The sequence below is a fragment of the Carcharodon carcharias genome, chromosome 11 (genome assembly GCF_017639515.1).
Source record: "Carcharodon carcharias isolate sCarCar2 chromosome 11, sCarCar2.pri, whole genome shotgun sequence".
In the NCBI taxonomy this organism is placed as follows: domain Eukaryota; kingdom Metazoa; phylum Chordata; class Chondrichthyes; order Lamniformes; family Lamnidae; genus Carcharodon; species Carcharodon carcharias.
Genome location: NC_054477.1, coordinates 58,899,120 through 58,918,538, shown reverse-complemented (window position 1 = coordinate 58,918,538; position 19,419 = coordinate 58,899,120). Strand labels below are relative to the sequence as shown.

The 19,419-nt window shown below is 41.8% G+C and overlaps 1 protein-coding gene across 5 annotated transcripts in view; it reads left to right on the top strand.

The window, feature by feature from the left end:
* Window positions 1–19,419, top strand: part of zmym2 (zinc finger, MYM-type 2) — a 155,743-nt gene that overhangs the window by 94,687 nt on the left and 41,637 nt on the right. For all 5 annotated transcript variants that reach the window (XR_005944404.1, XM_041198763.1, XM_041198764.1 and 2 more), the window contains 2 exons: window positions 11,989–12,104; window positions 12,336–12,507. Coding sequence is in view for 4 of the 5 variants with exons in the window: in XM_041198763.1 (XP_041054697.1) it covers window positions 11,989–12,104; window positions 12,336–12,507 (288 nt within the window). In the remaining variant the exon portion in view is untranslated. The remainder of the gene's footprint in view (window positions 1–11,988; window positions 12,105–12,335; window positions 12,508–19,419) is intronic.

Below are 19,419 nucleotides of genomic sequence, written 5' to 3'. Positions count from 1 at the left end.
TCAAATCTCGTCATATTGCATACAAACATCAACTAATCACCCTTGTGCATTCCTTTTCGCTTTTGTCTTCCATGTGCCTTTGCCTGTTCTAGTGCTGCTATGCAGTGCTACTCCAGTGGCTACAGCACGGCCTGGTGGAAGGCTCATGACTTTCAGTGGGGGAGCTGCAGGTGGCTTCGCAGCATGACCTTGACCAACTCGGCCTAGGAGGCATGGCTTTGGACTATACCATCTCGGCATGTGTAGCACCAATCTAGCTGGCCAACTTACATGCAACAGCAAGGGCAGTGGTGAAGTTTAAGTGGTGAGAGGACAGTTGCTCTCTTCTTGAGGGTGGATGGTAGGTTTGTGCTCCATGGAGCCACTGCCACTCCCCAGGGTGGCACTTCCGTAGTCTGAGTAATTTGTTGGACCGTTTGTTCAACTCCTATGATACCTAGCATGCCCTTTTGAACACTGGTACCTGCAGTTATGATGACAGCAGTATGAGCTTGCACGAGAGCTAGTTGAGCTCCATAAGATCATAAGAATTAGGAGCAGCAATAGGCCATTCAGCCCATTGAATAAGATCATGGTTGACCTGACTCTGGCCTTAGCTCCACTTTCTCACATGTCCTTGACTCCTTTGTCAATCAAAAATCTGTCTAACTCAGCCTTGAACATTTTCAAGCCACCCACTGCTCTTTAGGGTAGAGATGTCCAAAGATATTAATGACAGTCTAAGAGAAGACACTCCTCCTCATCTCCGTTTTAAATGGGAGATCCCTTATTTTTAAACTGTGGCCCCTAGTTCTGGATTCCCCCACAAGGAAACATCCTCTCATACCCTGAAAAGCCTCTCAGAATCTTGTATGTTTCAATACTCCAATGAGTATAGGTCTAACCTGCTCAACCTTTCCTCATAAGACAACTATAGCACTCAGACTTTTGGTGGATACTATTTGTGCTCCTGTGGAAACTGAGATATCACCTATCAGCTTCCCCATTGTGGTTGAGTCCGCAAGTGTACTGATGGAGTTAGCTACCACTTACACGAGGAAATAGGTGGGCTCCAAGCTCTCTGCAAAGCTCTGTGCCAAGTTGATGCCAACCTCTTCAATGCTCTTTGCATTGACACAGGCTTTCTGGAAGGCCTGCCAATGCACTAAGTGTTTGATTGTGCACACACATCAGTATTCTTCTGTAGGTTGACACATTGAAGTCCCCATCTGTGACCTCTGCAGCAGAGCACGTGTGTGACATCACCCTTTGGCAAGCTGACACCTGTATTACTCTTGTCCCCTGGCCTGACTGCAGGCCACTTCTGCCCAGTGTCTCAACACATGCAGATCCTGCCTCTAAGTTATCCTCTAAAGTATGTGCAGTGTCATATCTGATCTGTTGGTTGAAACCCTCATTCATGCCTTTGTTACTTCTAGATTTAACTATTGCAAGGCATTTCTGGCTGGTTCTCCCACTTTCTACCCTTTTTCAACTTAAAGCCAGCCAAAACTCTGCTGCCCACGTCTTAATTCACACCAAATCCCTTTCCCCTATCATCATTGTGTTTATTGACTTGCATTGGCTCCTGCTCAAGCAACGTCCTGATTTTAAAATTCTTGTTCTTGTTTTCAAATACCTTCGTCATTCCTTTCCCTATCTCTAATGTCCTCCAACCCCACTGCCCACAGAAACACCTGTGCTCATCTAATCCTGGCCTCTTGAGCACCCCAATTTTAATTGCCCCACAGTTGGTGGCCTTGTCTCCAGCTGCTTAGGCCCTAAGCTCTAGAATTTCCTCTCTGCATCCCCAACTCATATTCCTCCTGTAAAATATTATTAAAAACCTATTAGTTTGACCAACATCTACCCTGTAAAGCCCCGTCAGAATCTTATATGTTTCAGCAAAATCACCTCTCATTCTTCTAAACTCCAATGAGAGTATAGGCTCAACCTTTCCTCATAAGACAAACCTTTCACCCCAGTAATCAGCCTAGTGAACCTTCTCTGAACTGCCTCTAATGCAAGAATGTTCCTAGTTAAGTAAGGTGACCAAAACTGCGCACGGCACTCCGGGTGCTGTCTGTACAGTTATGGCAAGACTTCCCTACTTTTATATTCCATCCCCCTTGCAATAAAGGCCAACATTCCATTTGCCTTTCTAATAACTTACTGTACCTGCATGCTGACTTTTTGTGATCCATGTCTAAGGACACCAAGGTCTCTTTATTCTGCAGCTTTCTCCATTTAAATTATATTCTGCTTTTCTATTCTTCCTGCCAAAGTCGACAACCTCAGATTTTCTCAGATTATACTCACTTTTTGTCCATTCACTTAACCTATCTGTATCCCTTTGCAGACTCTTTGTGTCTTCCTCACAACTTGCTTTCCTGCCTGTCTTCGCATCGTCAGCAAATTTAGCTACAATGTAGTTGGTCCCTTCATCTAAATCATTAATATAGATCATAAATAGTTGAGGCCCCAGCTCTGATCACTGTGGCATGCCACTAGTTACAGATTGCCAACCTGAAAGTAACCCATTTATCCATATTATCTCTGCTTCCTATCCATGCTAATAGATCGGCCCCAATACCAGATGCTCTTCTTTTATGTAGTAAGCTTTTATGCAGCACCCTATCAAATGCCTTTTGGGAATCCACATATACTACATCTGTTGGTTCCCCTTTATTTACTCTCCTTGTTAAATCCTCAAAGAACTCTTGTAAATTAGTCAAACACTAATTCCCCTTCACAAAACCATGTTGACTCTGCCTGACTGTAATATGATGTTCTAAGTATCCTGCTACTAACACCATAATAATGGGTTCTAGCATTTTCCCAGTGACAGACATTAGGCTAACTGACCTATAATTTCCTTTCTTTCTCCCTCCCTTTTTGAGAGGGGTTACATTTTCGGTCTTCCTATCCGCAGGAATCTTCCCAGAGTCTGGGGAACTTTGGAAGATTACAACCAATGCGTCCACTATCTCTGCAGCCCCTTCTTTTAAGACCCTAGAATTCAGGCCATCAGATCCAGGGAACTTGTCAGCCTTAAATCCCGTTAGTATTCCCATTACTTTTTCACTGCTGGTGCTTGTTTAAAGTTCCTCCCTTCCTTCGGCCTCTTGATTTCCAGCTATTTTTGGGGTGCTTTTTGTTCAAAGTCTTTGCCATTTCCTTGTTTCCACTTATTAATTCCCTAGTCTCACCCTCTAAGGGACCAACACTCACTTTAGCTACTCTTTTCCTTTTTATATACTTGAAGCTTTTATTGTCTGTTTTTATATTTCCTGCTACTTTACTCCCATATGCCAATTTCTCCCGCTTTTTTTTTAAGTCGTCCTTTAGTTTTGTAAACTTTCCCAATCTTCTGGGTTACCGTTCATCTTCGCAGCATTGTACACCTTTTTCAATTTGATGGCACCCTTAAATTCCTTAGTTAGCTATGGATGGTGCATCCTTTTGGTAGAGTCTTTTTTCCCAGATGGAATATCTTTGTTGACAGTTATGAAATATCTCCTTAAATGTCTGCCACTGCTTCTCCACTATTTTAACTTTTAACTTATTTATCCAGTCCACTTTAGCCAATGCAGTCTCTTGTAATTACTCTTGTAATTTCCTTTATTTAAGTTCAAGACACTAGTAATGGACCCACATTTCTCACTCAAACTGAAATGTGAAATTCTATCATGTGTGATCATTCTTGTCTAGAAGATTCTTTACTACGAGGTCTTTAATTAATCCTGCCTCATTATACATTACCATGTCCAGAATGTCCAGGCCCCTGGTATGTTCCAGAACATATTGACCTAAGGGAACTGTCCCAAATACATTTTCAGTTATGCCTTAATTCTGCAGGCAACTGTTGATGTGATGTGAAGATCAAAGTCACTCACGATTACTGCAGTACCTTTCTTGCAAGCCCCCATTATTTCTTGAGGTATACTCTGTCCTGCTGTGTTGCTACCGTTAGGGGGTCTCTAAACTACCCTCCATCAGTGACTTCTTTCCTTTGCTGCTTCTTATCTCCACCCAAACTGATTTTACATTTTGATCTTCTGACCGAAGATAATTTCTCACTGTTGTACTGATCTCATCCTTTACTAACAGAGCTACCCTACCACCTCTTCTTTCCCTCCTATCCCTCTGAAATGTCATTCAGATAAAGAGCCTTTAATTTTGTGTGTTTTAAAGTTTTTGCCTACTCAGACCTTATTTGCTGGTGCACACTTATGTTTGTATGCTCTGTCCTTTCCTGTCACACTCTGGTTATCATTACCTGCAACATTTACCCACTATTGCCTTCTCCTTTCTCTTGAATTTTCCAAACTTACACTCATGTGAACCCTCCACCCCCACCCACCCACCCGCCACCACCCCAATATTTAGTTTAAAGCCCTTTCTGCAGCCCTATTTATACAACCCGCTAGGACATTGGTCCCAGTGTGTTTCAGGTGAAGGCCATCCCAGCAGTACAGGAGGTGAAGTGAGAGTTACTGCCCTGGACCAAGTGTGGTATCAAGGAACCCCAATAAAACTGGAATCAATGGGAATCAGGGGGACAACTCCACTAGTTGAAGTTATACTGAGCACAAAAGATGATGGTTGTGGTTGTGAATCATCTCAGTCCCAAGACATCATTGCAGAAGTTCCTCTGGGTAGTGTCCTAGGCCCAACCATTTTCAGCTGCTTCATCAATGACCTTTCTTCTATCATAAGGCCAGAAGTGGGATGTTCACTGATGATTGCACAATGTTCAGCAACATTCATGAATCCTCAGATACTGAAGCTGACCTTGTCTACATGCAGCAAGACCTGAACACATTCAGGCTTGGGCTGATAAGTGGCAAGTTACTGTCACACCACATAAGTGCCAAGCATTGACTATCTCCAACAAGAGAGAATCCAACCATCTCCCCTTGACATTCAGTGACAATACCATCACTGAAGCCCTCACTATCAACAACCTTGGGGAGGGAGGAGGGGGGTGGGGGGGTGGTTACCATTGACCAGAAACTGAACTGGACTAGCTGTATAAATATTGCGGCTACAAGAGCTGGCCGGAGGCTGGGAATTCTGTGGCGAATAACTCACCTCTTGACTCCCTAAAGTCTGTCCACCATCTACAAGGCACAAGTCAAGAGTATGATGGAATTCTCCCCACTTGCCTGGGTGCAGCTCCAACAACATTCAAAAAGTTTGGCACCATTTGGGACAAGCAGCCCACTTGATTGGCACCCTATCCAACACCTTCAACATTCTCCCTCTGTCAGTGTATCAATAATCACATTGGATGGCAATTACCTTGTTAAAGACCATTACTAGTTAAAACAGGTGATAGGCATTGGTTCTCCCACCTAAACAGTATAAGTAGATACAGCTGGAACACTCTTGGGTGGAAGCTACTAGGAAGTGTGTAGCAATAAACGAGCTTTGGATTCATTCTTCCACCACAAGCGCTTATTGTGAGTAACGTGATAGCAGAGGATGAACATTAAGCTTTGGTGATTGATTGCTATATATGAAGCTTTTTGTCTAAATGCTCTGAGGGAAAAGAAATGTACTGTTGTAGACAATTTAACTGGACTGGTGGAAGGATGTTGCAAAATTGCAAACTTTGACTATCCACCAATTTTTTCTGACTCTAAACCTCATCAGCAGTGGAAGGCTGAAGTTGAGGTGTGGTTACTTCCATACCCCAAAAGAAGCAAGGTATGGCTTTGGCGTTATCATCACCTGCCAAAAGTAAGATAAGGAGTAAGGTATTTTCAGAGTGGAAAGTGGATCATTTGGATCATGAAGAGGGATTGGACTTCTGTTACAATTTTTGGATAAATTTTACAAAAAGGATGAGTTATTGGAAGTAAATGAAGCTTGGACAATATTTGAAAGATTTAGGAAATCAGATGATCAGTCTACGGAAAAAGAAATTATTGATTTCGATAAATGATACAAGAGACTACAGAGATTTGAACTTGAAATTCCAGAGTCAGTATTGGCGTTTAAGTTACTGAACTGTGCTTGCATTTCCCACATTGATAATCATTTAGCAATAACAGGGGTTCAATTCCGGGGGAAAGAATCTCTCCTAGATCAAATGGATGCTGCCCTAAAAAAATTTCTGGGGAAATCAGTCGATCCCAGCCACTTTCTCAGCAAATACGAATAACTATGCCATGAAACAAAGGATGGAGGATTCTATGGTGGAAGAATTTCCAGTCAACCAGTTATTAGACAAAGATTCCAATACAAAGACTGGGTGAATGACAGGAGGTCTGAAAACGGTCATAACCCTAGCCAATTTGAGAGTCAGGACAAAAAGTGCATCTAGAACGGTGACCGTAGGCGTTGAAACCCAAAAAATACACAGGGAATGGTAAATCGGTGTTTTCGGTGTGATTCCCAGTATCATTATGCGATGAACTGCCCACAGCAAAATAATCACATTTTTGAAGTGACCCTCAAGATGGATTCTTTTAAGACTGAAAATGATGGTGACTGCCATGATGGAATTGCATTAGTCACCTGAAAGTTTGAATCTAGTGATGAGTATCTTGATGGCCAATTCCTTCAACTGTGCAGTCCTGGACAGTGGTTGCACTTCTACAGTGTGTGTCATGGACTGGCTTAACTGCTATCTGGGGTCTCTCGATGAGGCAGACTGATGGGAGATCAAGGAGTATGAAAGCTCTACCTGCTTCAGGTTCAGAGATGATAACACATTAACATCCTCCAAAAGAGTAGCCCTCCCTTGTAAGATAACAGGGATCAGTCTGTTTATCAGTATTGATTTTGGTTTTTAGCGAGATACCGCTATTGCTAAGTTGATCTGTGATGAAAAAGGCTCAGGAGACGTTAGACATGAAGAGCAGTCATGTTCTGGAAAACGTGGATCTACATTTTACTCAGGCCATTACTGCCTGGTACTAAGGAAGCCAGAGATTTCTCATCAAGAAGTTCATGAAATTTTGTTAACTGCTGGGAATAAGAATTTGGTGGACAAAACTATCATCTGGAAGTTACGTTGTTTGCACATCTGGCACAACAGAAACTGAAGACTCTACTTTTAGATGCGGGAATGGTTGATAAAGGATACAATGACCTTATTGAGCAAATCACTGCTCGGTGTGAAATTTGTCTTAAATGTCAGCACCACTGCAACCTGTTGTGAGCTTGCCACAAGCTCGGGAGTTTAACGACACAGTGGCAATCGACTTAAAAGGTTAGGGCAAGATTGGGGTATTTTTTCACTACATTTAATAGATATGGCAAGCAGATTTAGCCTATTCACTGTAATACATAGTAAAGACAAAAGGACCGTTGTCGATAAGGTCATGGAGAAATGGGTAGGAACACCATTAGCAACACCATTGAAGTTCCTGACAGAAAATGGTGGGGAATTGGCCAATGAGGAATTTCGAAACGTGTGAAAATTTGAACATCTTAGTTATGCAGCTGAGAGCCCGTTTAGTAACGGTCTTTGCAAAAAAATCATGTGGTAATAGATTGCATGTAACATAAAATATTGGCTGATTAACCAGATTGAAAATTGCAAACAGCGCTAGCATGGGCAGTGCATGCAAAAAGCTCTTTGCAAATGGTTGGGTGGGGGGACGTACAGAAGAAATCTTTGGTGTTATCAGGTGCTCCCACTGCTCTAAAAGGTGCTAGCATTAGCTCCACTTTTTCTGTTCATCTGAATGCTTTGCATGCAGGTAGAAAAGCTTTCATTAAAGGTGAGATTTCGGAGAAAATTCGGCAAGCCCTACGGTACCACAAGGACAAGGAGACTTGATATATCACCAAAGGAAAGGCTGGAAAGATCCTGGCAAGGTGATAGGGAGTGATGGAAAAGTAGTAATTGTACAACACGGCAATCAAACTGTTATGGTACATTCTTCAAGGTTAATTGGCCCTGACTATACTGTTACAGGTTATGAATAGGACATAGAAAGCGAGGAAGTACTAGGCACTTCACATCCACGCACATACACACTAGACAGCTATGAGAAGCAGACTATAGCAGGTACAGGGTTGACTGATGATGAACAAAGTAAAACTGAGATACAGGATAACGCTATTCGTTCAAAAGGGCAACTAATCAAAGTAGGAACAAAGGTAACATACATGCCAGAAGGGAGCAGTGTGTGGTGGGATGCCACCCTCTTAGGGAGAGCAGGAAAGGCCACTCAGGCTTTATACAAACATTGACTAAATGTGTAGTATGAAGGACAGGAGACAAGACCCATGAATTGGCAAACTGAGGTAAATATGTGGAAACCCAGAAGGAGCTGTATGAATTCTGACAGTGATCAATACCCCAGAATTAAATCACAGACTTGCAAACAGGATTCTGCTCTCATGGGAGAAAGATCATGTAGTAGTCCAGAAAGAAAGAGGAATGTAAGTAGAGGCCGTAGCTTAACAAGAACGAGGACTAAAGAGCAAGCTATGAATGTCAATAGAAGTAGAAGTCCTTATCACAAAGAGATTGTAGTAGCTGCTAATAAACAGGAAAATAGGCTGATAAAGGAAGCCAAACAGATTTGGAAGGAATTTATATACTGAATTACCTGACAGATGACAGCCAGCCTTTTCTCACAGGTGGATCTGTATAGAAAAGGTACTCCCAGACAGCATATATAAGGCTAAAGCGAGAGTAGTAGCCCGAGGCTTTGAAGAAAGACTCGGCGATCAGGATGTCAGAGTGGACTTGCCTACTGCGGGGAAATTGAGTTTGAAGGTTTTTTTATACCTATTTTAGCATCATATTCCTGGGAGTACAAATCAACTGACATAAAGGCTGCATTTTTATAGGGGAAGAAGTTTTAAAGGGAAGTGTTTTTGAAATGATCCAAAGAAGCCGTTGATGTAGGAGGAAAGCTGTAGAAATTGAACAAGTATGTTTATGGATTGAATGATGTGTCAAGAGCATGGTATTTTTCTATGAGGTCTGTCCTGTTGAAAATGGGTAACATTTAGTTAAAGACAGACCCTGTGATGTTCTACTGGTATCATAAGGAGAAACTAGCTGGAATCTTTATCATGCATGTTGATGATTTCCTGTGGGGAGGCTCTGTAGAATTTGAGCAATGGGTAATCGAGAAGATAAAGAAGGAATTCAAGGTCGGATGTCAGGCTTCAGGGGCCTTTAAATACATAGGTTTAGGCATTAAGCAGAGCAAGTCAGGAGTGACATTGAATCAACAATTTTATCTAGAAAATGTTAATCATATCCCAATAAGTCGGGTTAGAGGATTCTGCTTTCAAGGAAGAAACAAAACAATCAAAAAGCTTAATTGGGCAGTTGAACTGGTTGTGCACTCAGACTAGACCTGACGCTAGTTATGCTGTGTTGGAGCTGAGTACTATGGTGAAACACCCTACAGTTGAGGAAGTTCTGAGAGCAAATTAAATATTAAAGAAATTAAATTCAGAAAGATGCACACTCAAGTTTCCAGCTTTGGGTGGACCAGAAGATACGAGGTTGGTCATTTTTAGTGATGCTTCACATGCTAATCTTCCAGATGAGTATTCTAGCACAGCAAGGTTTATCATATTCTTAGTAGGAAAGAATGATAAATGTTGCCCTCTGGCTTGGGAGACCAAGAAAATAAAAAGGTTAATGAAAAGTACCTTAGCAACTGAAACACTTGCCTTAGTAGAAGCAATAGAGGGTTTACTTATCCAATATACTGGCAGAAATATTATATAAGGGGCTATGTGAGCAAAGTTTGCCCGTAGAATGTTATGTTGAGAACCGATCTCTTTGGGGCAATGTTCATTCCCCAAAAAGTGTTGCTGAAGAAAGGCTAAGAATAAACCTAGCTAGTATGAAAGAAATGTTAGAGAAAAGAGAGATCTCTAAGATATGATGGGTTGACACAAATCAGACAGTTTTATAAAAAGAAATGCCTGCACTAAAAAATTAGTACATGTATTAGAAGAGGGGCTTCTTATGTTATAATGATGAAATGAAATAAACCTTTTTTGCTTTATGAATGTTTATATATATTTGGTAAAGGAAATGTGGGATCCATAAATATGAAAATATGTGACAATTTTTCCTTCTGTTTGTTTAGAAAAGAATGTTCTTTAATTTTTCAAAGCTTTAATTTATAAGGAAAAGAGGGGGAATCTGTCAATGTATCAATAATCACATTGTATAGCAATTACCTTGATAAAGACAATTGCTAGTTAAAACAGAAGATGGGCATTGGTTCTCCCATCTAAATATAAGTAGATACAGCTGGAACATTCTGGGTGGAAGCTACTAGGAAGTCTCTAGCACTGAGGAGCTGTGTTGAGAATAAACCAGCTTTGGATTCATTCTTCCACCACAAGCACTTAGTGGCAGCAGTGTGTACCATCTACAAGATGTACTGCACCAACTAAGCTCTTTCGACAGCACCTTCCAAAACTGTGACATCGACCACCTAGAAGGACAAGGGCAGCAGATGTACAGCAACACCACCAACTACAAGTTCCCCTCCAAGCCACACAACATTCTGACTTGGAACTATGTCGTCATTTGCTTCATTAGCGATAGGTCAAAATCCCGGAACTCCCTTAGTACAGCACTATGGATGTGCTTACACCATATAGACTGCAGTGGCTCAAGGTGGTGGCTCACCAACACTTTCTCCAGGGCAATTAAAGATGAGCAATAAATGTTAGCCTAGCCAGTGATGTCCATATCCCATGAAAGAATGTTTTTTAAAAGCCTCTTCTTTCCCCTGTACTGCTGCCAGTCCAGCATGAATCACAACCAATTTCTCTCACACGAGTCTTTGAGCCACGCATTCAATCTCTGATCTTATTTACCCTGTACCAATTTGCACATGGCAATTCAGAGATTATTATCTTGTGGTTTTACTTCTTAATTTAGCCTCCATCTGGTCATTCTCCCTTAGCGGAACCTCTTTTTCAGTCCTTCCTAGGTCATTGGTACCCACATGGACCACTACAACTGGACCCTTCTCCCTCTACTCAAAGTTCCTTTGCACCCCTGAGAAAATGTCCTAATCCTGGCACCAGTTAAGAACAAAGCTTTTGAGGTCCTTGCTCTCGTCTGCAGAGAACAGTATCTATCCCCCCCTAACTATGCTGTCCCCTACTATAGCTTCTTTCTTTTAACTCTCCATCCAAGCCCTCTCCCCATTGAACTATCAACTCAGCATTACAATTGTATTGACTCCTTCCTACGTCCAGTCTCTACCAAGGGCAGGTGGCAAGATACCAGAAGCTTCCCCCCACTATCAACCAGTTTCCCTTCTCACCTCCTAATTCTATCCTCCCTTCCCATTTGCTTCCCTCAAGACCTGTTAGTTTTCAAATTTCAACATGTGCCTTTCTTAAAAGAGATCTGATTATGATGTCTGCCTTTCTTGCTTTATGTGCCTATGTGTGTTTGTGTGTGTATCGCTCATCTTAATACATATTCTGAAGTGCATAGAACGCAACATAAAAGCTACAATATTTGTATAATTACTACATTAATTAAGGCATCTGCTTGGAAAATAAAGAATCTTGCATCATTTAATCTTTTGAAATTTGATAATTTTGAAAAACAAGATTTGAAAAAAAGTTACTGAGCAGGATGTTGAAGATGCTGAAGAAAAATATTCCATTGGTACAGCTGACTGGAGAACCCTGATGCATTCTGGAAGATTAGGCATGTTACCCGTGCTCAGATTGTGCATTGCAGATTCAGTTTGCATGGTCCCAGGTCAAAATAACTCTTCAGCCCCAAAACTAGGCTTTTAGTAGAGGCCAAGGTCTCGATGTCAAAACGTAGACAGTTTAAAACAATTATGAGCATCAAAGACAAGATTTAACCTTTTTATTCACTGAAAATTAGTTGATGGCACACACTATTGCCCTCCTGCCTCTCTCTCTTCCCAGTCTTTGTCACTCATTTTCTTATACACATCTCTCTTTCTGAAGTTTATTTTTTAACTATATCTCTAACATGAAGATTTGTATATATTTCATATTTGCTTATTTCAGAGGAGGATTGGAAGCCTCAGTTGGTTCCTGTGCCTATCCCTGTGCCAGTCTATATACCAATTCCTATGCACATGTATTGTAACAACTATCCAGTACCTGTCTCTATGCCTATACCGGTAAGTTTAGTCTTCAAACATGTACTTAATATGTCGGAAGATAAGCCCTATGGGTAGTTTTTTAAAAAATTAGAAACACAGTTCGAGTAAATGAAATGGATAAATAGAACCGTTGTTTTACTTTTCTCTTTTCCCTCAATTCCCTAAATTTTAGCCACTCTTTTCTCTTTTCATATTGATAGCTTATTTGTCACAAGATGTGCAACAATTAATGAAATATGTCTGGAGCAGGTACCTGTTCCAGTGTTTCTGCCTACTACCCTAGGGAATGCTGAGAAGATAGTTGAAACAATAGAGGATCTAAAGAGGAAAGTTCCTTCAAATCCGATTGAAGCAGACATACTTGCAATGGCAGAGATGATAGCTGAAGCGGAAAGGAATCCTGTATCTATGGAATTCTGTGGTAAGATTTAATACTTGCTTGAAAGAGGGAAGGAAAGGGGAAAGGATGCAGTGTATGATTACTGTTTCCATAGATGGTTCTGGATAGTAGAAATAAAATTAAAACGGTAGCTTAAATTGAATGCATTACTGGGTTTGCAGTTGTACACACTACTACTAGAATGCCCCAGGAATACCAATGAAGTCTAACTGGATGAATGAATTACGTCATCCAGTACTAATTGTGAAGTCAGAAGATTAAAAGAACTCATTTTGTTATTTGTTACTGCCACAATTTTCTTCCTGTGCTCGCCCAGAAAAAATGTGCTTGTTGAAAACGCAAGTCGTTCATGATTTTAAAATATCTTTCACTGTTTCATATGCTTTTTAAAAAGTTATAAAATTGAAAAGAGGAAATTGAAAAGATTTAAAAATTAAGGTGATAGTGTAGCAAAGATTGAAGCAGCAAAATGGAAAAGGAAAATGAGAGCAAAGACCTTTTTATTATTCATTCATGGGGATGTGGATGTCCTTGGATGACTGCATTGTCCATCCCTAACAACCTTGGGAAGATGTTAGTGAGCTGCCTTGTTGAACCCCTGCAGCCTTTGTGGTTTAGGTACACCCACAGTGCTGGTAGATAGGAAGTTCCAGGATTTTGATTCAGTGATGATGAAGGAACACAACCTATTTCCAGGCCAGCAGGGATGAGAAATTTCCGCCAATTGACAGAATTCTGACTTTGGGGTCATGGAATTCTATCCTTCAAAATTTTTCCCAACTTCTGAAATATATTGCACTTTAAACATTTTAAAAGCAACTCTGAGCAACCAAGCCCAAAAATAGAAGGGGAACTGACTTGCTATTTCTGTGGAAGTGGGGATGTGTGTGTACACAATGTGCATGCCCTGGCTGCCTGTACATTGTGTTGACTGTGGCTTTGTCAGATATGGTGCACAGGCTGCTGGTTGAGGTGGGAGGAATTGAACACGGTATGTGAACATCATATAGTGCGGGGACCATTGTGAGATTGCATATGGCCTGGAGCACGAGAAGGTTGGGCAGGTGGGATACCCCTGAGTTTGGCTGCTGACTTGGAGGAAATCAGTGAGGCAGAGGCTTCGGGAATTCTGTGGCAAAGGAGGAGGCGTCAGGGGTTCTGTGGCAAAGGAGGAGGCGTCAGGGGTTCTGTGGCAAAGGAGGAGGCGTCAGGGGTTCTGTGGGAAAGGAGGAGGCGTCAGGGGTTCTGTGGGAAAGGAGGAGGCGTCAGGGGTTCTGTGGGAAAGGAGGAGGCTTCTGGGGTTCTGTCGGAAAGGGAGAGCCTTCGGGGATTCTGTCGGAAAGGAGGAGGCTTCAAGGATTCTGTGGGAAAGGGAGAGGCTTTGGGGATTTGGTAACCAACATCTATACAGCTCAGTTTGTGACAGTGCAGCTTTTATTTCCCCTTTCCCCCTGCCAATGGCACCTTTTTTAAGATAACCAATGCATTAAAATATTTTTAAATTATGTGTCACATCATAGCTTATCAATAAAATTGTTTTTTCTGCTTCTTTGAGTGTCTTCAATAAAATTTTATTTGGAAGAGTCATCCTGTTCCAAAGCCTGTGCATTTCAGTTAGAATTAACAAGTCGATTCAAAAATCTTAAAGCAGTGCCCAATTAAAACCCCAAAGGCCCAGAATTTCTCTGAGCAAATTATGCCGATCAGGAAATTCCTACATTCAACCTTTGGATTCTTCTCAACTATATGATAGCAGCTGGGGTCAGCATTCCCAAGCTTGAGTGAGCATAGTTCACAGTCTTAATGATTATCCATTGTCAACTTCCAAGTCAAGCCTACCCTGGGGAGAGAAAAAAAAACTTTGCCCAATAACCCCAGACCCCCTGTAGGTAACAACTGGCGAGAGCCCCCCTTTCAGACTGTTGTCCCTGAAGGCCTCATCCTTGGACCAATATGAGAGAGTTTAGGGTTGGGGGACAGTTTTGCTGAACCTTTGTGTGTCAGACTCATTTTCTTGTTTATAAAGCACCAAGTAGTAGGCCTTTCCTCTGCTTATGCCCTAATCTCTGTATCCTATAAAACTGCTTAGCTTTATTGATCAGTAAGAAAAGTTGAACGTGGCTGCATCATTGAAAATTAACAAACAGTTGCTTTGACAGAAGACATAGAGCATTCAATTTGTATTTTTTTCAGCAAACTTTGCAAAACAAAAGTATTTATTTTAGAAATTAGCTTAAATTAGTTTGGACATTGTGGCTGCCACCATATGTTTGGAGAAATTAGTTCCAGTGACTCAAAGTTCTTATGTACATAATAGCAATTTGTATTTATAAAAGGACTTTAATGTAATAAAATATCCTAAGGTGCCTGTCCTGTCCTGTTTGTAGCTACTCCTACCAGGAGATTTGCTTGTCATGTGGAGGCGTTGCATAACTGGGAACCATTATAGATTAGTGAGCATAGGAGTGATAGGTGAACAGGATTTGGTATGATTAAGGATGTATGCAGCAGAGTTTTGGATGACCTCAGCCTGTCAGAAGTGCATTAGAATAGTCAAATCTAGAGGTAACAAAGGTATGGATGTGGGTTGCAACAGCAGATGAGGTGAGACAGAGGTAGAAATGGGCAATGTTACAGAGGTGGAAATAGGCAATCTTTGTGATGATGCAGATATGTAGTTGGAAGCTCAACTTAGGATCTGACAGTCTGGTTATACCTCAGAGAGGGATGAAATCAGTAGCTAGGGAAAAAAGTTTGTCCTGGGGACTGAAGACAATGGCTTCAGTCTTCCCAGTATTTATTTGGAGGAAATTTCTGCTCATCCAGTACTGGATGTCAAACAAGCGGAGGAAGTGGAAGGGTTGAGGGAGGTGATGGTGAAGTAGAGCTGGCTGTTATCAGTTTACATATGAAAATTGACATGTTTATAATAGATTACAAGTTATATAAAGCCTTACTTAAGCTTGTGATTTCAACATCTGCCTTTGGAACTGCAGTATGTTCAACTGTTTAAATCGGGCGACGAAGGAAATCAAGTTCAGCATGTTATATCATGGCCTGGAGTTCCCTCCATGGACATAATTGAGAAGTTGGATCCAAAAATGCCCCTATTGCTGGTGCCCATTTTGCCAATGTCATGTCACTCTGAATTATCTTACCAATCTCGTTTGACAACACCAAAATTTAAAATAAACAAAAATCAAGTTAAATCTTCGGAGCCCAAGGAAAGCACTAAACCTGCACCTTATTTCTTCTTCAATTACGAAAATTTAAGTTGAAATTGCTTCAACCATCATTCATGCACAAGATAAACAGAGAGAAATAGGTCGTGTTCTGGTATTTATTCATGTACTTACATCACCTTGTTGTACTAATTACATTAAATGCTGAGATCACTTTGGTGATTTGATTAAAATGCATTTTTTCAGAATCTTGACGGTAATAGAAGACAAACACAGGAAAGACTAATGTTTCTACACACTTGAAGTCTAATAATTCCACCCATTGGAAATGATCTAGAAAAATTTGCATTCACCACAGATCATAAAAAGTGCTGTAATTACATGATTCCTTGTCACAAAAAAATTTCAGACCTCTTTGGCCACTAATTTTGTCTTCAGCCGCTCTCATCCCTGAGGTTAGGATGGTGTGTAACATGGAGGTGAACTTGCAAATAGTAGTATTCCCATGTGCCTACAGCCCTTGATCTTCCAGGGGGCAGTGATCAAGTGTTTGGAAAGCACTGTCAAAGGAACCTTGGTGAGCAGCTGCAGTGCATGTTGTAGATTGCAGCCACAATGTCTTGATAATGGAATAATTAAATGTTTAAGGTGGTGGATAGAGTGCTAATCAAGCAGGCTGATTTGTCCTAGATGGTATCAAGCTTCTTGAGTGTTGTTGGAGCTGCATTCATCCAGGCAGATGGAAGGTATTCCATCACACTCCTCACTTGTGCATTGTAGGTGATGGATAGGCTTTGGGGTACTCAGCCTCTGGCCAATTCTTGTAGCCCCAGTGTTTATGTGCCTGCTCCAGATAAGTTTCTGTTCAATGGTGACCACCCCACCCCATCCCCAGGGTGGTGTTGGTTCGGGATTTGACAGTGGTAATGGAATTGAATGTCAAAGAGAAGTGGTTAAACTTTTGCGGTCATTTCCCGATATCTGTGTGGCACAAATATTACTTCCATGAGTGTTACTTGTTTAGACATTGCTGGGAAGAAATCAAACAGGAGCAACAGTTATGTTTGAAGCCTTCTGTTTGAGAGAATATTATAAACTGGGTTGTCTTTAGAACATAGGAGCAAGAGTGGGCCATTTGGTCTTCAAGCCTGCTCCGCCATTCAATAGGATCAAGTCTGATCATAACAGAATAGACCAAAAGTAGTGTGAGGTGTTGTTGAGTCAGTAACTCAAAAGACAAAAGCCTTGTTTTTAAAGTAGTAATGATTGCAATACTATCAGTATTTACCATCGTTATTTTGAATTTCGCAGCAACTTTTGGAATCCACACATGCACAGTGAAATGCAGATGTCCAGAAGGTGTTGTCAGTGATACAATGTTTCTTCAGAGGGTGTGCTGTTGCAATCCTCCTCTCCACACCCCCCCGAATGCAATCAATTAGGAATCATTGAACTGCTGAGAATTTAGGCTCTTAACCTCACTGTAAAAACCCTTGAAAAAGTTGCACTTTGTTAAATGATGTGTAAGTTGGATTCTAACGGCTAGGTTAATAATTATTGCTAGACAACCTCACTGGCTCTGAAAAGGTAATTTTCTATTTGTTGAATGTCTTAACTGTTCCTTTATGATAAATACACATTTTGTTACATTTTTAATCCCATTTGTATGTTCCAATCATTTATTTTGCTATGTAAAAATCAAAAGTGATGGGTTTATTGGTATTTACTACTTGGTCTGCTGTCAGTGAGAACACTTCAGTGAGGTTGGCTGCTTACCCTACTCGATGACATCATTGTTGCTGGGAGATTCCTTGTCTTGACTTGAAACTAGGAAAGTCTGCATCATAGAAGTCAGTAGACCCTTGTGTGCATTGTTCTTCGAGTTCAGCACTAGTACCCTTGCTTCTCTCATACTGCAAAATGCAGCACATAAATTTAAAGTAATCAAAAGGACAAAATTTAGAGAAATCTGTGCCAGAAGTAGTAATGGAAACAGAATCCATAATTAGTTTTACAAGGAAGATGGGTAAGTTGAAAATACAAATTTTGACAGGTATGGTGAAAGCGTTTGGGACTAAATAAGTAGCTCTTTTGGAAAATGAGAGATATAGTGAGCAGAATGAACATTTTTGCTGTAAAGTTCTATGATTCCAAATTGACTGAAATGAACGGCCTGAACTTCCTCGGAGTGGCACTAAGCGTCAGATTGCCACTCCGTCCCCAATTTCTCACCTTAATTTTTCTTTGATCTTATCTCGCCCGGGGTTCTGACTCAGGCCGGTCGAGATCCAGGCAGTGCAGCGCATCCCCAGGGCCTAGCATCAAAGTGTGGGAAAGTCGAACTGAAGGAGGCCATGCCCCAATTTTATGGTACCAGCTGCCGTAAACCAGGGAAGTTTAAAGGTCTTTGACTGTCCAGGGAGAAGGTTAGTGTCTAAGGTAAGTGGATAGGATTCAGGGGGATTGGGGGGATCAGAGGTTGGGGGAGAATTGGGGGTGTGGGGGGAATCGGAGGTTGGGGGAGGGTGTTGGGCCCTGAGGGTTGCAGGGAGTTTGGGCCTCGGGTCAAGTTGGGGCCTGGTGGTTGTGGAGGATGGGGCCTGGTGGGGGGGTGTTTGGACCTTGGGGGGTGTGGGGTCAGGCCTTCAGGGGTGGCGGTGGGAGGGGTCAGGCCTGAGGTGGCGGTGGGGGGATGTCAGGCTTCTGGTTAGGCCACGGGGGTGGGGAGAGGGTGTTGTGCCTCTAGGGGGCATGGGGTGGCAGCGGTGAGACTCAGGCCTGCCAAGGTTGTGGGGAGAGAAGTCCCATTGGGAGGGTGGGGGAGACCCCTGGGCCGTCGGGGGAGGGGCTGGTTGGAGTCCTTTGGGTGCGGTAGTTGGAGGGGGATGGGGTGGTTGAGTGTGTCCCATGGGAAGTGGTAGTCGGGGAATGCGGGGAGTCCTCTGGGGTGTCATGGGTATGGAGGTAGGTGTGGGTTGGTCTGGGTCTATAGAATAGTTACCCAGAAGTGTTAATCCTTCTAACAATAGTTACCCAGAAGTTAGAAGTGTTTTTAATCCTTCTAACCTTTTGTGGGTAACTACTGGTGTAACCCAGCCAGGACCAACCAAAGTCTGCGATTTAAATCGCATTTTCAGATAGCTTCCAGTGCAGGGCAATTGCCCAGGGGAAGTTTGCACTTCAGGGCAATTGCTGTGCAAACTTTACCTGGAAACATCCGAGGAGGATTCCCCAGCACATCTTAGGGGTACCCCTCCACCCCCAGTACAACTCTGGGGAACTCGGAAGTTACAGCCCTAAAATGAAAATTATGTGCAAACAGAATTCTGGGGAGACGAGAAAGATTAAAGCTGAAATCAGATACATAAAATATTTTAATTTAACAATAGTAAATTAAATTAAATGGGAGATGGTTCCAGTGCTACTGCACAGACACGGAAATAGAGAAGCAGAGGGAGGACATTGAATGACTGTCTACAGCCAGTGCAGGAAGGGGTAGAAGTGAGAATGCACTTGTACTAGAGTGTATTAAAAAATTGATAAAAATTAGATTTGGTCTGAAAATGTTATTGTAACTTGAGTGGATAAATCACCGGGTATCAAGAAGCTAGACAGATTTTGTGCAAATATAAGGATGCTGCAAAATCATACATTAAAAAATTCAGAATAGGAAGAGGCTATTTGACCAATGTTTGCGCTAAAGCTACAACTGATCTTCTCCACAATACCTGTTGCCCAGTTCCCTATTTCT